The sequence below is a fragment of the Sinohyriopsis cumingii genome, chromosome 2 (assembly GCF_028554795.1).
Source record: "Sinohyriopsis cumingii isolate HCF-2022 chromosome 2, ASM2855479v2, whole genome shotgun sequence".
Classification (NCBI taxonomy): domain Eukaryota; kingdom Metazoa; phylum Mollusca; class Bivalvia; order Unionida; family Unionidae; genus Sinohyriopsis; species Sinohyriopsis cumingii.
The window spans coordinates 98,085,870-98,104,165 of record NC_142962.1 but is presented as its reverse complement, the minus strand read 5'-3'; the positions used below and the strand labels follow the sequence as shown (position 1 = coordinate 98,104,165).

At 36.4% G+C, this 18,296-nt stretch overlaps 1 protein-coding gene across 2 annotated transcripts in view; it reads left to right on the top strand.

Annotated features, from left to right (window-relative positions):
• LOC149805451 (ATP-dependent RNA helicase TDRD9-like) overlaps positions 1-18,296 on the top strand; it is a 146,753-nt gene that overhangs the window by 9,090 nt on the left and 119,367 nt on the right. For both annotated transcript variants that reach the window (XM_089950041.1, XM_089950042.1), the window contains exons 2-4: positions 3,087-3,180; positions 6,323-6,508; positions 15,044-15,265. In XM_089950041.1, the coding sequence (XP_089806167.1) occupies positions 3,087-3,180; positions 6,323-6,508; positions 15,044-15,265 (502 nt within the window). The remainder of the gene's footprint in view (positions 1-3,086; positions 3,181-6,322; positions 6,509-15,043; positions 15,266-18,296) is intronic.

The window sequence follows — 18,296 nt, the reverse complement described above, 5'->3', positions numbered from 1 at the left end:
TATGCATGATTTTCTTTGGACAAGTACAGTTTTGACAAATTAGAGTTCATGTTAATTATTCATGGCCTTCCATTAGATTTAAAGTTGGAAGGTGAGTTGCCAAAGTAGGTGGGGTTTTGGGGGACCTCCCCCATCAGAGATATAGGTTTTTGTTAAAGTAGCCAGGTGTAAAGTAAAAGTAGCCAGGTAAATCACTGGGCTCCCAGCTAATAAGGAAAGCCCAGGTTATCCCTTTACCTCATGCAAGTGCCTTTGGACGCTTCTACTCCATTTGCATGCAAGCACCTTTTGATGCCTCTACTCCATTCTCATGCATGCGCCTTTTGACGCCAGCTGTAAACATCAGCCATTTTAAGTGGGTTTTTGTAGCGCCACCTTCAGGGAAAAACCCCTATTAGATACTACATTCATTTCAGAAATAATTTGGCATTAACTCAGTGAATAATAAATTTCAAAACAAGGTTAATTAACAAAAAGATAAAATATTAATTAAAACAATGGTAACTGATGGGTGAAAATTAAAGATAAATGAGTACACACAAAAATTACAGACTAAAGTAAATAAAATAATCAAACATGTCAGTTATTTTCTTGGGACCAAATTTGTTGAAAAATTTGAAAAGAATTTGGATAGTAACACTGAGGTGTGAAAGCAAAATGGTCATAAACCCATTGATGGTCTGTTGTGCATCATGTGTTCACCTATTAGATTGTTATTGCTTCTTCTCCTAAATAAACAATTTCCATTAAACTTTTCAGACACATTCATCCTAATGTCTGCTTGGTCCTCAATGATAATGAGTTTGAACATCCAATATGGATACCAGTGTCCATTTTTATAATCTTTTTATTGCTACATCTCCTGTACAGACATTACTATAAACAAGGGGTTTATTTTTAAAGACTTGTGGGGTCTAGTTAGACATAAATGAAAAAGGTGCTGATTTGGCATCCAATATGGCCACAGTTTTGAAAATCTTGTTGTTGCTACTCCTTCTAATCCTTCATATCAAGATGACTATAGTATCTAGTTGGCTGTAAATGAAAATGTTGCTGATCTACATGGTGGCTCTTGAAAGTTTGGTTTCTTCTCCAGAATGGATGGTCTTATTGACACCGAGCTTTTGCTGGAAGGGTTTTGATGTTTAGTTGGCCCTAAATTAAAATAGTGCCCTGACATCCTAATGTCATCCATCTTGAAAATATTGTTATCACTATTCTCATAATAATTTGGGGTTTCCAATAAAAGACTTTTAAATATGTCAAGGTGCTTCTAAATGACAATGGAATTGACCTTACACCCTGTATAGCTACCCCGACAAACATCTTTAAAAAGGATTATATTATCCTGAGGTTATCTTTAAAGCTTCATGTCTTGTTGGTTCTAAATGACACTGCAATGTTAAGTTGGACGTAATGAAAATGGTGCTAATCAGATCTCCAATTTCATGACATTATAGTGCTCAAAGAAAACGTTTTTTTAGATACAGGCCCAGGGCTGGTAACATTAAAAAAAATCACAAACCCTGACTGAAATTACACAGTCCAAACTCTAATTTCCATATGCTCAAAATTTTCCTTTTTTAATATGATCTCATAATTTGTCACACAATGTTGCAGTTGCTACAATTCAAATATAAATTCATTAGGGGGTTTGATGGTAATGCAAGTGTCATTAGTGTTCATCACTCACTCACCTTATTTTTATTTTGCTGGGGTGCTTCACAAAGTAAGACTCTGTTAACCACTTCTGAAATTTATTTTTGTTGGGCTTTGCTGATACTATTAATAGCTCATTGCTTAAATCAGCTTTAAAAATGAATCACACTTGAACACTATTTGGACTGTTGAAATGATCATGCTTTGTGTTTTATATAGCCAGTAAAATCTGACTTAAACATTGCCACTGTTCACAAACTTGTCAATGACTTAAACATTTTCATTCAAAGCAATGATACGTAATAAGTTTTGAAAAGCTTGTTATACCTACTTCTTCTGAACCAATTGTCCTTTTTGAGATTTCACTGAAAGACTTCCTGTGATGTCTGTTTGGATATAAACTAAAATACTGTAGATCTGACATTCAATATGGCTATCATGCTGGCTATGTTGAAAATATTTTTATCGCTTCTTACAAGGTGATGGTCTTATTGATATATAGTTTTCACTTGAATGTTTCTTAATGTATCTAGTTGATCTTAATTAGTGATACCGGTACATCAAAATGGTCTGATGTCTAATATATCTACCATGGTGGCCAGGTTGAACAGTTTGTCATCATTCCAAAGAATGCTAATATCAGCATGGGATTTTAACTAATCGACTTCTTAGAATGTTTTCTTGATCCTAATTTCAAATGGTGCTGAAATGATGTCACCAGCTTTAAAATTTTGATTTTGCTTCTCTTAAATTGAAAGTATTTTTACATTTGGGTTTTCATCAGAAAAGTTCTGATGGTGTCTACATGTAGTTGGTCCTTGATGACAGTGACTAACCCTCAGTATGGTTGCTCAGTGGCTATCTTGGAAATATTGTTATCTCAACTTGACCTAAATGGATGACTGATGACATGGGGTTTTCACTAATATACTTCTTGTGATACATAGTTGGTTCTAAATGAAAATGGTGCTAGTTGCACATGCCTTAACTGCCTTAAACATCTTGTTGTCACTACTTCCCATGAACTGTTCTTTATGACACTGGGTTTTCACCAAAAGACTTCAAATGTCTTGACCTAAATGAAAATGGTGCCAAGCTGATATCCAATATGTACAGCATTTTATTTGAAAATCTTGATGTTGATGAAGAATATCAGAGATGGTTTCAACACCCAGCAGTTTAAAAAATAAATGGTTTTGAATTCCTGGAAATTCTTTTCTCCCAAGTAGAGCATCAAGTCTCTTTGAGGGACTCTTATTTGAAATTAGCACATATCCCGCAATTGTGTTTCCTTGACATGACCCTGTATTTGCTTTTAAGTTTTCTGGTTAATGTGCAGTTTCATGAGTCAGTTGACTTTTTTAACATTATAAAGAGAAAACAGAAAAATAATTTGAACTTTATGATTACTAAATTATACCTTGCAGCCAGCATATTTTGCATGATGGATATGACTATGCATCACGATATCAAGAGGAAGAAGAGAAAAAGCTTCTATCACTGCATGGAGTCGCCTCACAGGTACTGTTCTTTCATCTGGTACATTATTGTTATACAATTAGCAACATCATAATAGTGCCCATCAGTTTTTTTATGGTAAAAATTTTCTCACTTTAACTCATTAGCATTAAGATTGTGTTCATTCTTGAAATGAGACCTATCATTGCAGTTTTCTTGGTTTTATTGGCATTTTTAACACATCGTTTTGCTAACATGGTGAGGAAATGGAAGCTAAGTGCCTTTTGGAAGCACACATGGAGCCAGCCAACTTGGACTACTTTGGGTGGGTATCAAAATTTCTCCATAGGGTGTTCCCACTTTTCATATTCTGGTCATCCATGGTCAATCCACAGAGTAGCTAAAGGCGAGACATAAGGAATGAGGCATGAAGTGGGTGTAACTAACAGTTAATCCTCATCACTGAGTGAATCCTAGTCAAAACTACAACCATAACATTAGCAGTCAGAACTTCATCTTTTGACCATGAGATATGCAAGAGAGAAATCTAGCTTTTTTGCTAACCATACTTTTCTTATCTCTAGTTGTCTCAGTCAGGACGTCTGAGTTATAGTGTCCACATACTAGAAACTACTTTTCATCTCAGTCATTCCATGTGCTAGGAACTACTTTTAAAAAGAAGAAACCTCTGTTGTCTTCTTCTCTGCCTGATGGAGTTGTTATAAAATCAAACAACAAGAAGATATATATATATATATATATATATATCACAAAACGAAATTCACGCATAGAGCAACTTAAGGTCTCTCTAACTCTGATAACACACCATACAAAACATTTTGAGAACAATAGACACATGCATGCACATGAAGTTGAGCTATTTGGTATTATGCTATGTCAGCATCATTAAATCATTAAATGTAGCTTAAAGTACTGAATTCATTTTAAATATTTTGTTTGAAATGAATTAGGTACTTTTAGCTACATCTAATGATGCTGACATGAAAATTTGTACTCTGCTACAAATAGGATAAAAATTGGGATGCTTTGTGGAATGGAATGAACTATTACAGTAAACACTGTTCCAGACACACAAACTATACACATCACTGGCTATAAAAAAAATGTAAAGGCAGCAACAAACTATAAACGCATTCCGTCAGACTGGTTTCTTCAAACTTTATCAAACACCCCCAAACTGCCCAAGCTGAATCAAAACATAATAATAATATGATTGCAAATGAAAACTTCTTCACTTACCAACCCAAATGGTTCATTCATCAGTCCACATGCTATTCCACAAGAAAATTTCTATGTACCATATCGTTGCATTAGTAATAGCAACACTTGCCATATTTCCAGGACAGAAAATATACATTTCCAAGAAAGTCATGAATTAGAAATCTTCTCAGCAACTACACACATTGTTAGAACTAAACTCATTATTGTATTTTATCATACCATTACCTTCCATAGATTTTGGCCAAATCAGAACTGATGAAACTTAAAAGTTAACCCTATAAAAATTATTAATTACTTATTGTCATTTTATGACATCCATCAGTTAAATGTGATAATACAGTAGGAGTCAGTACAGTAAGAGCCATGTTCGGCCTATAATCAGATCCAGATGAAACTTATATAGATAAAATATGCCCCTCTTTCTTTCCCAAATATGTATTTGACTTTTATATGGTACCACTTTTAATGAATGAAATCAACAATTAAATTGCCGGTGGTTTTCATTCCCATTGTGGTTACGTAAATTTCGTGGATTATAGATATATATGCTAAAAATCCCCTCTCTTGGATATTGCCAAAAATTATTTATCCTAAACTGTATTGTCATGCAGTGTGCATAAATGTCAATTATAAAACTTATAAAGCTTTATTTGTTTTGTAACAATGTATAAATGATGTATATATTTTCATTTAGTTTTGGTTCATTACCTATGACACCTGTTTTTTTTCTTCATTTAAAACATTGTGTCCATGTATATGTTTAGCACTGACTTTCTGTTGTATTCTTGCCTGAATCATCATAGAAAGGCAGTTTATATATTTCTTGATCATTTTTCACCCAAAAGTGTACATTTTGAAATTATTATTGTTGATGCCACATATCAAGAAGAATTTAAAATGTACATCAGCATTAAAAGATGTTCTGTTTATGCTTAATTCTGGAGAAGAGCATAGTTTATGTTGCCAATAATTTAAAGAAAAATGTTCCATATCATGATGATTGATCCAAAATTATCACATATTTCAACCAATTTTAAGAGAGAGACCATACAGTAGCTGTTAACTGTACATCCTGTGAAGTATTCTGTTAACATATATAGCAAAGATTCATTATTTCACTGACCAAGGTTATCGGTTTTGATACATTCGAATATTTTATAAAAGGATTGGGTCCTTGTTTAAACAAAAATGAGAATTCTGGATAAAGTTTGAAATATTTTTCATTGTGATTCCAGCTTGGTTTTGGCTCTTTAGGACTTAAAAAACAAAACCCTGCAAACAGAATTGAGTATTCGTTGAGAATATCATGCAAGTTTCAGTGCACAGATGGTTATGTTTGGACAGCAGGCAGTGCATACGAGTACCTTTCCAGTGAAATGAGACACAAAATCGGATCTATTGCTTATGCTTAATGGATCATGTTGTCAATATAAAAGACAGATTTTTTTAGAGTTACTGGATTATAATGTTTTTATGCACACTTTTTTAAATGATTTTATACACATAATTTGATGAAAATTACTCAGGTGTTATTCTCAAGCTGCAAGTACGGGTTAAGTAGCACAGCTATTCACAGTATGATAACTCACTGGAATTCAGAACAGCCATTTATTTATTGGCATGTGAGTGGAATCGGCTGTTCATCAGTTAATACTAATATAATCTAAATCATTGCATTTTAAGACCATGCAAGTTTCTCAACATAAAATTTTGCTTTTTTTAATCTCCACACCATTTTATTTATATAGTATGATATACATTTTTAATGCCCCACCATGAATCTGGTAGGAGCATGTAGTGTTTCCTTTGTTCATTTGGCCATCCAGTAAAGTTTTACCTTTAGGTCACTTTCAGAATTCATGTTTCATAAACACCTTTCTAGTTGAATATTTTTATGATTAGAATTTCATCATGAAATTGTTAAAAATGTGTTATCACTACGCCTTCCTTTGTATTTTTTTAGGAAGGTGCTGGAGCCTGTGGCCATATAAGAGGGGGCCTAGAGAGCCTGGAAGTGGACAGCTCAGCTGCAGGAGGGATAGCTATGCCAACAGATCTGATCCCAGAAAATGCCACTGAAGTCTACAGACAGTATGACTTCAGTCATGCTTATGATGGAAAACTGCCAATATCCCAGTTCAAGGATGAGGTCAGCATGTCCAAGTTAGGCTTTTTAGTTGGGCTCCAAAGGGGCTAAAAATAGGCACTGGGCTCCAAAGGGGCTAAAAATAGGCACTGATCCTTGTTCTAGTGTAAAATAATCCTCATTCTCAATCAACACCAAACCCTAATCGCCTCACACACACACACACACAGGTCGGGGGTTGTAGAATTTGCCCAGCGTGTCAAAAGAGGCAACCTGTTTGCCATGGTTGCGTCCCGTGTCGGGATAGGAAAGAATCATGGTAGCTGAGCAGAGGCTTTCTGATGCAATACACTACTTTGGCCTCTACTTCTTCTAAACGGGTGGTCGGGATGGGCCCTGTCTCGACAAATTGGCTGGTCATGCTGAGCCCTAGGAAGTCTTTATTTACTTTATCTTTCTCTTTGTATCTCTCTTGATACCACTGTTACCTCTACCATCTACCTCTTTATTTTTCCTTTCTCTTTCTCAGAAGACTTCCTTGAAGGCAGTGGCTTAATGGGTCAATCGGGAAGTATTGTAACTTGCCATGTATACCATCTATGTATTCCTGGCACTTGAAAGGTGTCCCCTTGTTGGTTGGTGGGTGAACATGGGTGATGAATATGAAACAAGACATAATGGAAAACAAAAACATCAACTGAAATGTTCTAAACGGTAAATGGACTCAGATGAAGAACCATGTGGCGTGGAATCATTCCCACGCTTTATGGTTATTCAGTCAAAAGATCCTACAAAACCAGTTTCTGTGCTATCCCCATTTATAGTCAAAAAGACTATATTTGGCCAAGTCGGCACTCCTAAAAGCGTGGAAAAAACTCAAATCAGGTAGCTTGCTCATTGGTTGTGAGCGCAAGGTGCAGACAGAGAACATCAGGAAAATTTATCCAGAGGTGTCATTCACTACCAAGACCTTGCATGGGTCAGCGACACTAAAATCTTCGAGGGAATGAGGAATTAATGTGTTACTGCAATTCGCAGAATTTGTATCAAACATGGTACACAATTGCATGACACAAACACCATCACACTTACCTTTAACACACCAACACTAACTAAGGTAGTAAAATTTGGCGTCTTACAGGTTAAAGTTGAAGTGTATATTCCAGATCCTCTACACTGTTTCATGTGTCATCGAGAAGTAGACTGTGGTGCAAACCCCCATTGTGAAAATTGTGGTAAAGGTCACCATGCCAATTATAAAGACTGCAAGACCTGGAAATTAGAGAAGGAGATCCAGAGGGTAGAATATACGTCAAACATTTCCTTCCCAAAGGCCAGAAAGATGGTTGAATCTCGAACCCATCTACATGTCCCAACCTTCTCAGCTGTTGTAAAAACCAGTCCAAAGGCAACCAAGGATGGACAAACTCAAACTGATCAGCTAGATTCAACAGCAGCTACTAACATTCCACACTACAAGCCACAAAAAATCGCAATCTCCACACAGAAAACTTTCAACAACCGCCAGTTTTCAATGTCCTCAAGGGGCCTTGAGTGGCCGAGTGGTCTAAAGCGCTCACCGTTCCGGATCACTGCCATCTCACCTCTGTCTGCGTATGTTCGAGTCCAAGGCTCGGCTAGCGTGGGTACGTGGGAAAGCCTGCCAGTAGCTTCTCATGGGTCGGTGGTTCTTTCCTGGGTTTTCCAGGGTTCTTCCTCCACCAGTTATACTGGCCGCCATATATGGCCTATCTTGTGCTGAAAAATGGCGTTAAACCCTACAACAACAACAACAACATCAATGTCCTCAAGGGGCCCAGAGTGGCCGAGTGGTCTAAAGCGCTCTTCGTTATGGATCACTGCCATCTCACCTCTGTCTGCGGCGGTTCGAGTCTAGGATTCAGCCAATGTGGGTATGTGAGAAAGCTTGCCAGTAGCTTCTCGTGGGTCGGTGGTTCTTTCCGGGGTTTTCCCGGGTTCTTCCTCCACCATTAATACTGGCCGCCATGCATAGCCTATCATGTGCTGAAAAATGGCGTTAAGCCCCACAACAACAACAACAACAATGTCCTCAAGGTAGCTCCAGACCTACCAACAAAAATTTCACTCCCGTACTTCCTCCATAGAAATATCCTCACAGATTGCCTCCACGAAAGGTCTAACCTAGCTCGACAATCATCAGTTTAAACATATAATGAAAAACACCATCATACAATGGAATGGTCGAGGACTTAAAGCCAACTACCATGTATTCTTCTGCTTTTAAACGAACATAATCCTGAAGTACTATGCCTTCAGAAAACTTTCTTGAAAGATACAGGTAACATCACACTTGAAAACTAATCCCTGTTTAACACCTACTCCCAAAATGTTGACAGGGCCTCAAAAGGAGTTTCTGTTATTGTGAACAACAGAGCCCCAAATAGAGTCATCCTTTTAAACACAAATTTGCAAGCCATTGCTGTAAGCTTCACTCTACATCGAGTGATTACATTTTGTTCTATTTACATACCACCAAACACTAACCTAGTACCAAACGAATTAGACAATCTTGTTCGACAACTTCCTGCACTATTTGTTTTACTCGCGGATTTTAATGCCGATAACATTTTATGGTGATCAAATCATATAAGTGACAGAGGTCACAAAGTAGAAGACTTCATTTCTAGACACGATTTGTGTCTATATAACACCAAAACACCAACATATTTACATCCAGGAATGGGTACATACTTGTGCATCAATTTGACAATTTGTTCTCCTTCGCTGCTTTTGGACATTGAATGGAAGGTCGCTGATGACATTCACAGCAGTGATCATTGTCCAATCTCCCTTGAAAATATTAACTCTACAATTGATGACGCAATTCCACAATGGAATATTAAGAAGGTCCACTGGGATAAGTTTGAAACACTCTGTAAAACTAGGCTCAGTGAGGATACAATTTTCAATGTTAATGACCCTATTCAACATTTTTACTTCTGTTTTAATCAAGATTGCAGAAGAATCCATTCCCAAGTCCTCACCGAACTGTAAAAGAACCCCAAAACCTTGGGTCACTAAGGAATGTAAGGAAGCCATTAGACAACACTGAGAAGCATTGAATTTTTTTTACAATCGTCCGATGCCCGAAAACTTAAGTATATTACATATTGTCCAGGCCAAAGCTCGCTGCACAATCGAAGAAAGTAAATGAGCATCATTGAAGAAATATGTTTCTTCTTTAAACGGAAAGAGAAAACACATTTCGACATCTGAAACTGAACAATAACAGTTTTAGTTCAAAACATGACATAGCAAATATTCTTGCTGACAGTTTCTCATATAATTATTCAGAAGCCTTCCAAAGATTAAAAGCTCAAAAAGAAAATTCAAATTTAAAATTCACATCCAATAACTCGGAAAGCTATAACTGACTGTTCTCACTATTGGAGCTTATGGAGGCTTTGACAAGGCCCATGATACATCTGCTGGGCCTGACGAAACACATTACCAGTTTTTGAAACACCATCCAGAATCATCATTAACATTTCTTTTGAAAATCTTCGATGATATATGGATTACTGGTAATGTACCTAAAATTTGGAATGAAGCAACAGTAATACCAGCTCCCAAAACCAGGTAAAGATAGTGCAGATCCTGCTGACTATCGACCTGTTGCACTCACAAGCTTTGTGTGCAAAACCATGAAAAGAAAGATCAATTCTCGACTTGGATGGTACGTGAAAACCAACAATTTGATATCTCCTTTCCAAAGTGGCTTTTAATATGGCTGGAGCATCAATAATCATCTGGTTAGACTGGAAACATTTATTGGCGATGCATTTATCAAGAAGGAACATTTAGTAGCAGTTTTCTTTGATTTAGAAAAGGCCTATGACACAACATGGAAGTACAGGATACTAAATGACCTGCACGATTTGGGATTAAAAGGCCATCTGCCCTCTTTCGTATCAAACTTTCTCTCAGACTAAGAATTCAAGGTACGAGTGGGCTCTACCCTCTCAGATCTGCACGAGCAAGAGATGGGTGTGCCCCAGGGCAGTATTTTGTCTGTGACACTTTTCAACATCAAAATCAATAGCATCACCAAGTGTTTGGTTCCTTGAATGGATTGCTCACTATACGTTGGCGATTTTCTAATATGTTATCGATCAAAGCACATGAATACAGTTGAAAGACAACTTCAGCAAAATATAAACAAGATTCAAAATTGGGCCAGTACTAACAGTTTCAAGTTCTTGAAATCAAAAATGGTATGTATGCATTTCTGTCAGTTACGAAGACATCATGATGAACCTAAACTCACACTGGACAGAACACCTAATCCAGTTGTTCAGGAAACAAAGGTTTAGGTATTATCTTCGACAGAAATCTTTTATTCCAGACCTAAATGAACTTGATAGCTAAATGCATAAAGTACTTAAAGTAGTAGCGCACACTGACTGGGCTGATATAAAAGTCATCCTCAATTTATATAGAATGTTTATTTGCTCCAAACTGGACTATGGTTGCATTGTTTATGGTTCAGCCAGAAAGTCATATTTGAAAATGCTTGATCCAATTCATCATCAAGGAATAAGACTTGCTCTGAGAGCGTTTAAGAGATCCCCATGTGAAAGCCTTCTCACTGAAGTGAACGAACCACCTTTATCACATTGTAGAGAAATGCTTTCCGCACAGTATGCTCTCAAATTAAAGTCAAACCCTCTGAACACTGCTTTTTCAGCAGTTTTTCAACCCAAATACAAAACCATGTACAAAAATAAACCAAATGCCATACATTCCTTTGGCATTAGAATATCATCCAGCCTTGACCGCACAAAAATTGATCTTTCTAAAATTCAGAAAATGTCCATCCCCGAAAAACTACCATAGCTACTTAAACAACCAAAAGTACTTTTTACCCTACACGATGGAAAAAAGTCAGACACAAACCCTTCCATTTTTCACAACTCTTATCATGAACTCCTCACCGAATTTAAAAACGACACAAGAATTTACACCGATGGATCAAAGGATGAGGAAAGGGCTGCTGCAGCCTTTGTCTGTGGAAATCACACACCTCCAGTTCACTTACCAAATGGCACATCAATTTTTTCAGCTGAAATCAGAGCAGTGGACCTTGTGCTGCAATATATTGAAAACAAATGTATTTTAAACAGCATCATCTTTTCCACTCTCTATCAGTACTTCAGTCACTATACAGTAAAAAACTGGAGAACCCATTATTGACAAATATTCTCTTCAAACATACTAAGCTGAGTACCTCCCACAATATGGTATACTGCTGGTTACCTAGCCATGTTGGTATTATAGGTAATGAAGAAGCAGATTGCACTGCTAAAATGGCCCTATCTCAAGAACCATCTGATTTTAAAATAAAGTATACTGATTTTAAACCTAGTATCAAAGAGACTTTACATCAGAAGTGGCAGGTATCATGGAATGATGCTGTGAATAATAAACTTCACGCCATCAAGCCAACCCTGGGAGAATGGACTCCTTCCTACAGAACCATGCGTAGGGAGGAGGTAGTCATTGCAAGAATTTGAATTGGTCATATGCATATAACCCACTCGCACATACTAAGCAGTGAAGACCCACCAGAGTGCGTTTCTTGCAATGAACCATTCACTGTTAAGCACTTTATGATAGAATGTTTCAACCGGCAACCTACACGTGATCACTATTACAATGTGCATGACATGAAGGAACTTTTTGATACAATAAACATCACTTGTATTATAGAATTTCTGAAAGCAGTGAACATTTACTCTAAACTCTAACTTTTATGCCATCATCTTGAGCATTTCTATGCAGTGATTTTACTGTCTATAAGTTTCAAGAACTTCTCATTTGTCTTTATTAACATAAAATTGGGAAGTTTTATATATTGCGCTAAACCATATTATTATTATACCTCATAAGAAAGATAGAGGGCACTGAATTGTTTGAGTGAGACATCTCGTCCAATTCTATACCTCCATGTATATAATTCTACCATTGTTTTCTCTTTCCCTCCTCCCCCCCCCCCTTTGCATCTTACAAAGAGCTTTTAAAAAAATATATTGTTGCATTATCTTGCTTTGGCAGTCATCAGTCAGCATGATTAGAATTTTGCCCATGCTAATTTTGCAGACAATAACAGAATTTATTTTTTTCACCTCTACAATTCAGTACAGTTACAAATGTATAAATGCATAGCTACCAACCCCAGAGTACAAAAATATTGACTGCTTATGACAAAAATGCTGATTTTCAGGAACAAAGACTGATTATTAAAACTTAATACATGTACTGAACTATTTACAACATCTACAAACATCGGTAAAGCTGGACATTAACTTGGCTAATTATTTAATATCAAAGATGCATATGCTACACTCTTGCACTTTATGATTAAGTCATTCAATACATTCTGTTTATCAGAGCCTTTTTAACACATGTCTATTCAGTCATTGCTTATTCCAATGCACCATCATTCATTAATGTTGTTGTTGTTGGGTTTAACGCCATTTTTCAGCACAAGATAGGCTATACTTGGCGGCCAGTATTAATGGTGGAGGAAGAACCCGGGAAACCCCCAGAAAGAACCACCGACCCACAAGAAGCTACTGGCAAGCTTTCTCACATACCAACATAGGCCGAACCCGCGACTCGAACCCACGTAGACAGAGGTGAGATGGCAGTGATCCATAACAGTGAGCGCTTTAGACCACTTGGCCACCATTCATTGATGATCTGAATTAAACCCTACAACAACAACAACTGTATGGAGGAAAATATGTTGTCTATTTTGGCATCTTTATACAATACATACATTTGGTGACTAACTTTCAAGGTTAGAACACTCTGGTTTTACAGTCATCTAGAAAAGAAAGAAAGAAATGATCAGTTTGATCTCAATGGATTCGTACTGAATAAAAAATAAAAACACCAAGCACCATAACTTTATCAATGATTAATTTACTTTACAAAAGTTCAAAATATCTGATCATAGTTATCCATTGCAGGTACATGTTTCTTTTTCTGATGCTTACTGTTAGTATTAAAGCATTTCTGAAATACATGTACCAGGATTTTATTAGCATCTGTTATCTAGTTTGCTGTCTGGATAATTATGCATTGAGATCAAGGAAGCACATTTTTTGCTTCACAATTTACATTGAGAAATGTATATAATAATGATTCAATGGATGTATGCTTCATATTAAAGAATCAGAATTTGGATTATTAGGTTTAAATTTTCATGCAAAAATATAGTGTCAGAATTACTCCTTTTATGGCTTCCAGGGGGCTTTGCACTTCTAGACCCCTCACCAAGGCTTTGCCCTGCACCCACATGTGGGCCTAAATGGCCCCTTTGACTCCTGGCCTACTTCTCTGTATTGTGGATTTTCCCAACTTTCACCCATGCAAAAGTTGGAAACAAAATACAGCACTGTGTCAGCCATTGTAGATCAATATTTGACACTAATAAACAGCTTCTAAATAGAACAATGATCCAGTTTCAGCCAAATTTATCTGAAAGCATTCCAGTACAAAGTACTTTCAAGTTGGTACAGAGGACGATGCTTATCAGCCATTTAATTTATCCACCATGACTAAATGTAGAAAACTGTTTTAAAAATGTCTGAAAGCATTCCAGTACGAACAGCTTTCAGGCTGGTACAGAGGAGGATGCTTATCAGCCATTCAATTTATCCACCATGACTAAATGTAGAAAACTCATTTTAAAAAGTCTAAAAGCATTCCAGTATGAACGGCTTTCAAGTTGGTACAGAGGATGATGCTTAACAGCCGTTCAGTTTATCCACCATGAATAAAAATAGAAAAACTGTTTAAAAAGTCTGCTCAACAAAATTTGTCCAAATTTAAAATGAAACCATTTTAGTGTATTTGCTCTTAGTATGCTTTGTACAAAGAAATTCTTATGCACCACAAGTTTTGGGCACATAACTAAAATGATAAAAACCTTAAAATTATTTCTTTTCAAAAATCACTCCACAAAAATAGATCTGATTTGATAGAATCGTCTTGACAAAGAAGGTTTTGAAATGTGAAACACTAAATTAGCTGTAAGAAAGTTTTACAGGAAGCATGTTAATGAACTGGATTGTTAATATTAAAAAATGAATTTTAAATAGTTTTTGTAAGAATAAGATTAAGTCCCTTACAACATTGAATTTATACATTGTATGCAGTCAGTACTGGGACCTTACCATTAGGTTAGCAGACATCTTAGACAAGCATAGCACACTCAGTATCATTATATAATTGATCACATATTGCACCAGGCAAGATTGACTTGAGGCCCATTGGACACTTGAATAAGCAAATATAATTGACAGGTGATATTGTGTCTCTGTCTGTCTGTGTGTGTGACGTCAGCATAGTGCCAATATAAGTTTGTGCTGCTCAAAAATGGAATACAAAGCAAAGATGAAGGCAGTAAAGTGTACAGTTATTAAAATACAAACTTTTCATGAGATTTTTTGAGGTTTTTTTACACTAATCTGATTTGTTAGGCCATCAGTATTCCTGTAAATTAATTATTCAAAAGAAGCTTATCATTCTTATCTCTCTGTGTTTTAGGTAGTTAACACCATTGAGTCCAACCAAGTAACTATAATCCAGGGAGCAACAGGGTCTGGTAAAACAACTCAGGTGCCACAGTTTATCTTGGATCACTATGCTGAGCAGGGAAAATACTGTAACATCGTTGTCACTCAGCCACGCAGAATTGCTGCCATGAGCATTGCTAGACGTGTATGCCATGAGCGCAGTTGGAACATGGGCACTGTTTGCGGATATCAGGTATACTGTTTGTGATGAAAATATTAACACATTTTAGGCAAGATTAAAGGAAAGAGGCACGCACATTGAAATATTTTCTCCTTGAGGTTTTCCTGTGTAAGATAATATAGAAACTATCACTGTCCTGTGAAATTTAAGATGACATTTTTTCAGTATGCAAACTTCAAGTATTGGAAAGACGTGCTGATGTCAAAAATAGAAACAATTTTTATAAAACATCCAGCAAACTATGCTTTTGCCCAAATAATATAAAGTTTCTAAATTCAGTATTTTTTAATATTCAGTAGGGTTTATTACCAGTCTTTCAAACCAAGTTATCAAAATGAAAATCACTTCCATCATTCTGTTGACATTTTGTAGTTGCTTGTGTTTCAATAAAGACTTTCCTATAAGAATTCTGAGTCAGCTGGGAGGAGGTTAGTTATGTTTGCTGGAATAATTTTCCTATCTGCCATTGTATGTTATTTTATTCTGCATTAATATTATCTGCCTAATATCATTACATGATCAAAAATGACATTTATGGCTCTATAATGAAACCCCATGCCTAAATGTTGTTACATGATCAAAAGGGACATTTATGGGTTTATAATGAAACCCTATTTCTTCAGATACATTACCCAATCATAATACACCACTCTCATGCTTCAGCATGTCTGAATAACCCATGAACCTGCTTATAATGCGGGCGCAAGTGTAGATCCTATATTTCCTTATACCATAATAATTAGTCCCTATTTGCTGGACATAAAATCATGATCCAATTTAGTAAACTAAACCATGATAGACCTCTCCCTACATAATTTGTGTACAACAGCGTTAAAAAATGTTGACTGCACAATTAGTGCGGATGCAATTAAGTGAGGGATCTCACAAAAAAATTAAGAGACGGCAACCGTCCCAGCTGTATCTCAAGAAACCTGGTGGGGGCAGGATAATGGTTTGTTTTGATGGCTGTTGACTGGTTTTATAATTTTGTTGTCACCAGTAGGCATTAGTGACATTATATTCATCAAAATTTCATTGAATATTGTTATCTACAGTGTATGGAGAATGTTATTTGGAGAAAAAAAATTAACAAATGTAATATGTTATTAAAAATTGAGAATTTCATGATGTTGATTAAAAATTTAAGGGTACTAACTGCCATTTTCGATGATAAAGCAAGTGATATAGCAAAGTTTTGTTATTAATTTTTATTGCAATTTTCTTAATGTTCAATAAAAAGGGCCAAATGTTTTGGTATTTTCTAATTGTAGAAAATGGCATCCATGCCTACCCCCAAATTATTTTTAGGGTTGTGAGTAATCCCAGTGCGAGTTATTGAAGGAGTGGAGTATATTAATCATATTGTGATGGAAAATGGTAGGAAATTTGGAATCCAACATCATTCAGGGCATAATAAGTCACGTATTTTGTTAATTTTTCTTTTTAAAGTAGATCAATGCACCATGAATAACAATCTATGATGAAATATTGATCTTTGAAAATTTTGGTAATGCCTACTGTTAGCAACACTCTAAGAAATAAATACCAATTAACTAAGTCTAGGCATGAGTCAGTTTTGTCTTGATTTCATTTAAGTTCCCCTACATGTCCAGTCATATCATTTTGGCTTGTAAGTTTGGGCGCATGGGTTTTTTAATGGACCCAACATAACCATTCTATATTTCCATATTGCCATCATGAGCTGTCCATAATCATCCAACCAGTTTAGATGGCGACCTAGTTTAAAAACTGGTGACACCCTTTTTCTGTATGATGTAGACAGAAAAGATAATTGTTTGCCTTCACTAAGGCTTGTGCAAAGCAGGACAATCACAGTACTATCTTGTAATTGGAGTTTCCCATGTTATCCTGCCTCATTCTTGCCAGCACAAACAATCTTAACTGCAAGTATTGCATCCTTACCAGGAGTTGCTGAACCTGCATACTTGGCTCATATGAAGACAGGCTGTGGAAGAAATCAGTCACAGAACCAAAGGTGGAAAGAATTGCTCTAGCAAGTTAGACTCTTTGTAAAAGATGTAGAAGTGGATAATTTGTCTCTCAATGGTTTGAGTAAATACACATCCTCTCAAAAACTTGTAACAAGATGAAGCCAGGTTGGATTCAGTTTACTGAAGACAGCTAACACAAATATGTGAATGAGATGTTACATCATTGTTTTCTGTCGCATTCATTTACAGAATTATTCTTTTGGCAATGTGTAGCAATGGCTTGAATCAGTTGCAAAATGGCAGATGTGCCAATCGTATCTTTGGTAGCATAATGCTTAAGAAACCATCATGAAGATGGGCAGTCTTTGGATATAACTCTTCTATATTGTAATGTAAATTGCTGAAAATCAAACTCATTCAGAGATGGTTTCAACATTCAGATGATATGGTCTTATCTTTAATTCCTGAAAATTCTCTTTGGACTGTAGAGCATTTCCACTGCTACTTTTAAATGGAAAGTCATCTTATGTCTTAAGTCTGATGTCTTGGACTGAAGAAAAATTGTGCTTAGCTGACATCCAATATGGCCACCACAGCTGCCATTTTGAAAATCTTATTGCTTCTTATCCCAGATGGATAGTAACACTGACATTGGATTTTCACCAAGAGACTTTGTGTGATGTCTAGTTGGTACCGAATAAACACAGTGCTGATCTGACAGCCAATGTGGCCACTATGGCAGCAATCTGCTACTAGATGGAAAGGCATATTGATATTCAGTTTTCAACAGAAGACTTATTATGGTATATTTTGGTTCTAAATGAAAATTTTACATCCAGTATGGTCACCACAGTATCTAATTTGAAAATCTTATTGCGCAAGAATATCAGAGATGGTTTCAACACTCAGGAGTTACAAACAAGATTTAGGGGGTCTCGAGTGGCGGAGTGGTCTAAAGTGCTCTCCGTCGTGGATCACTGCCATCTCACCTCTGTCTGCGTGGGTTCGAGTCTCGGGCTCAGCCAATGTGGATATGTGAGAAAGCTTGCCGGTAGCTTCTCATGGGTCGGTGGTTCTTTCTGGGGTTTTCC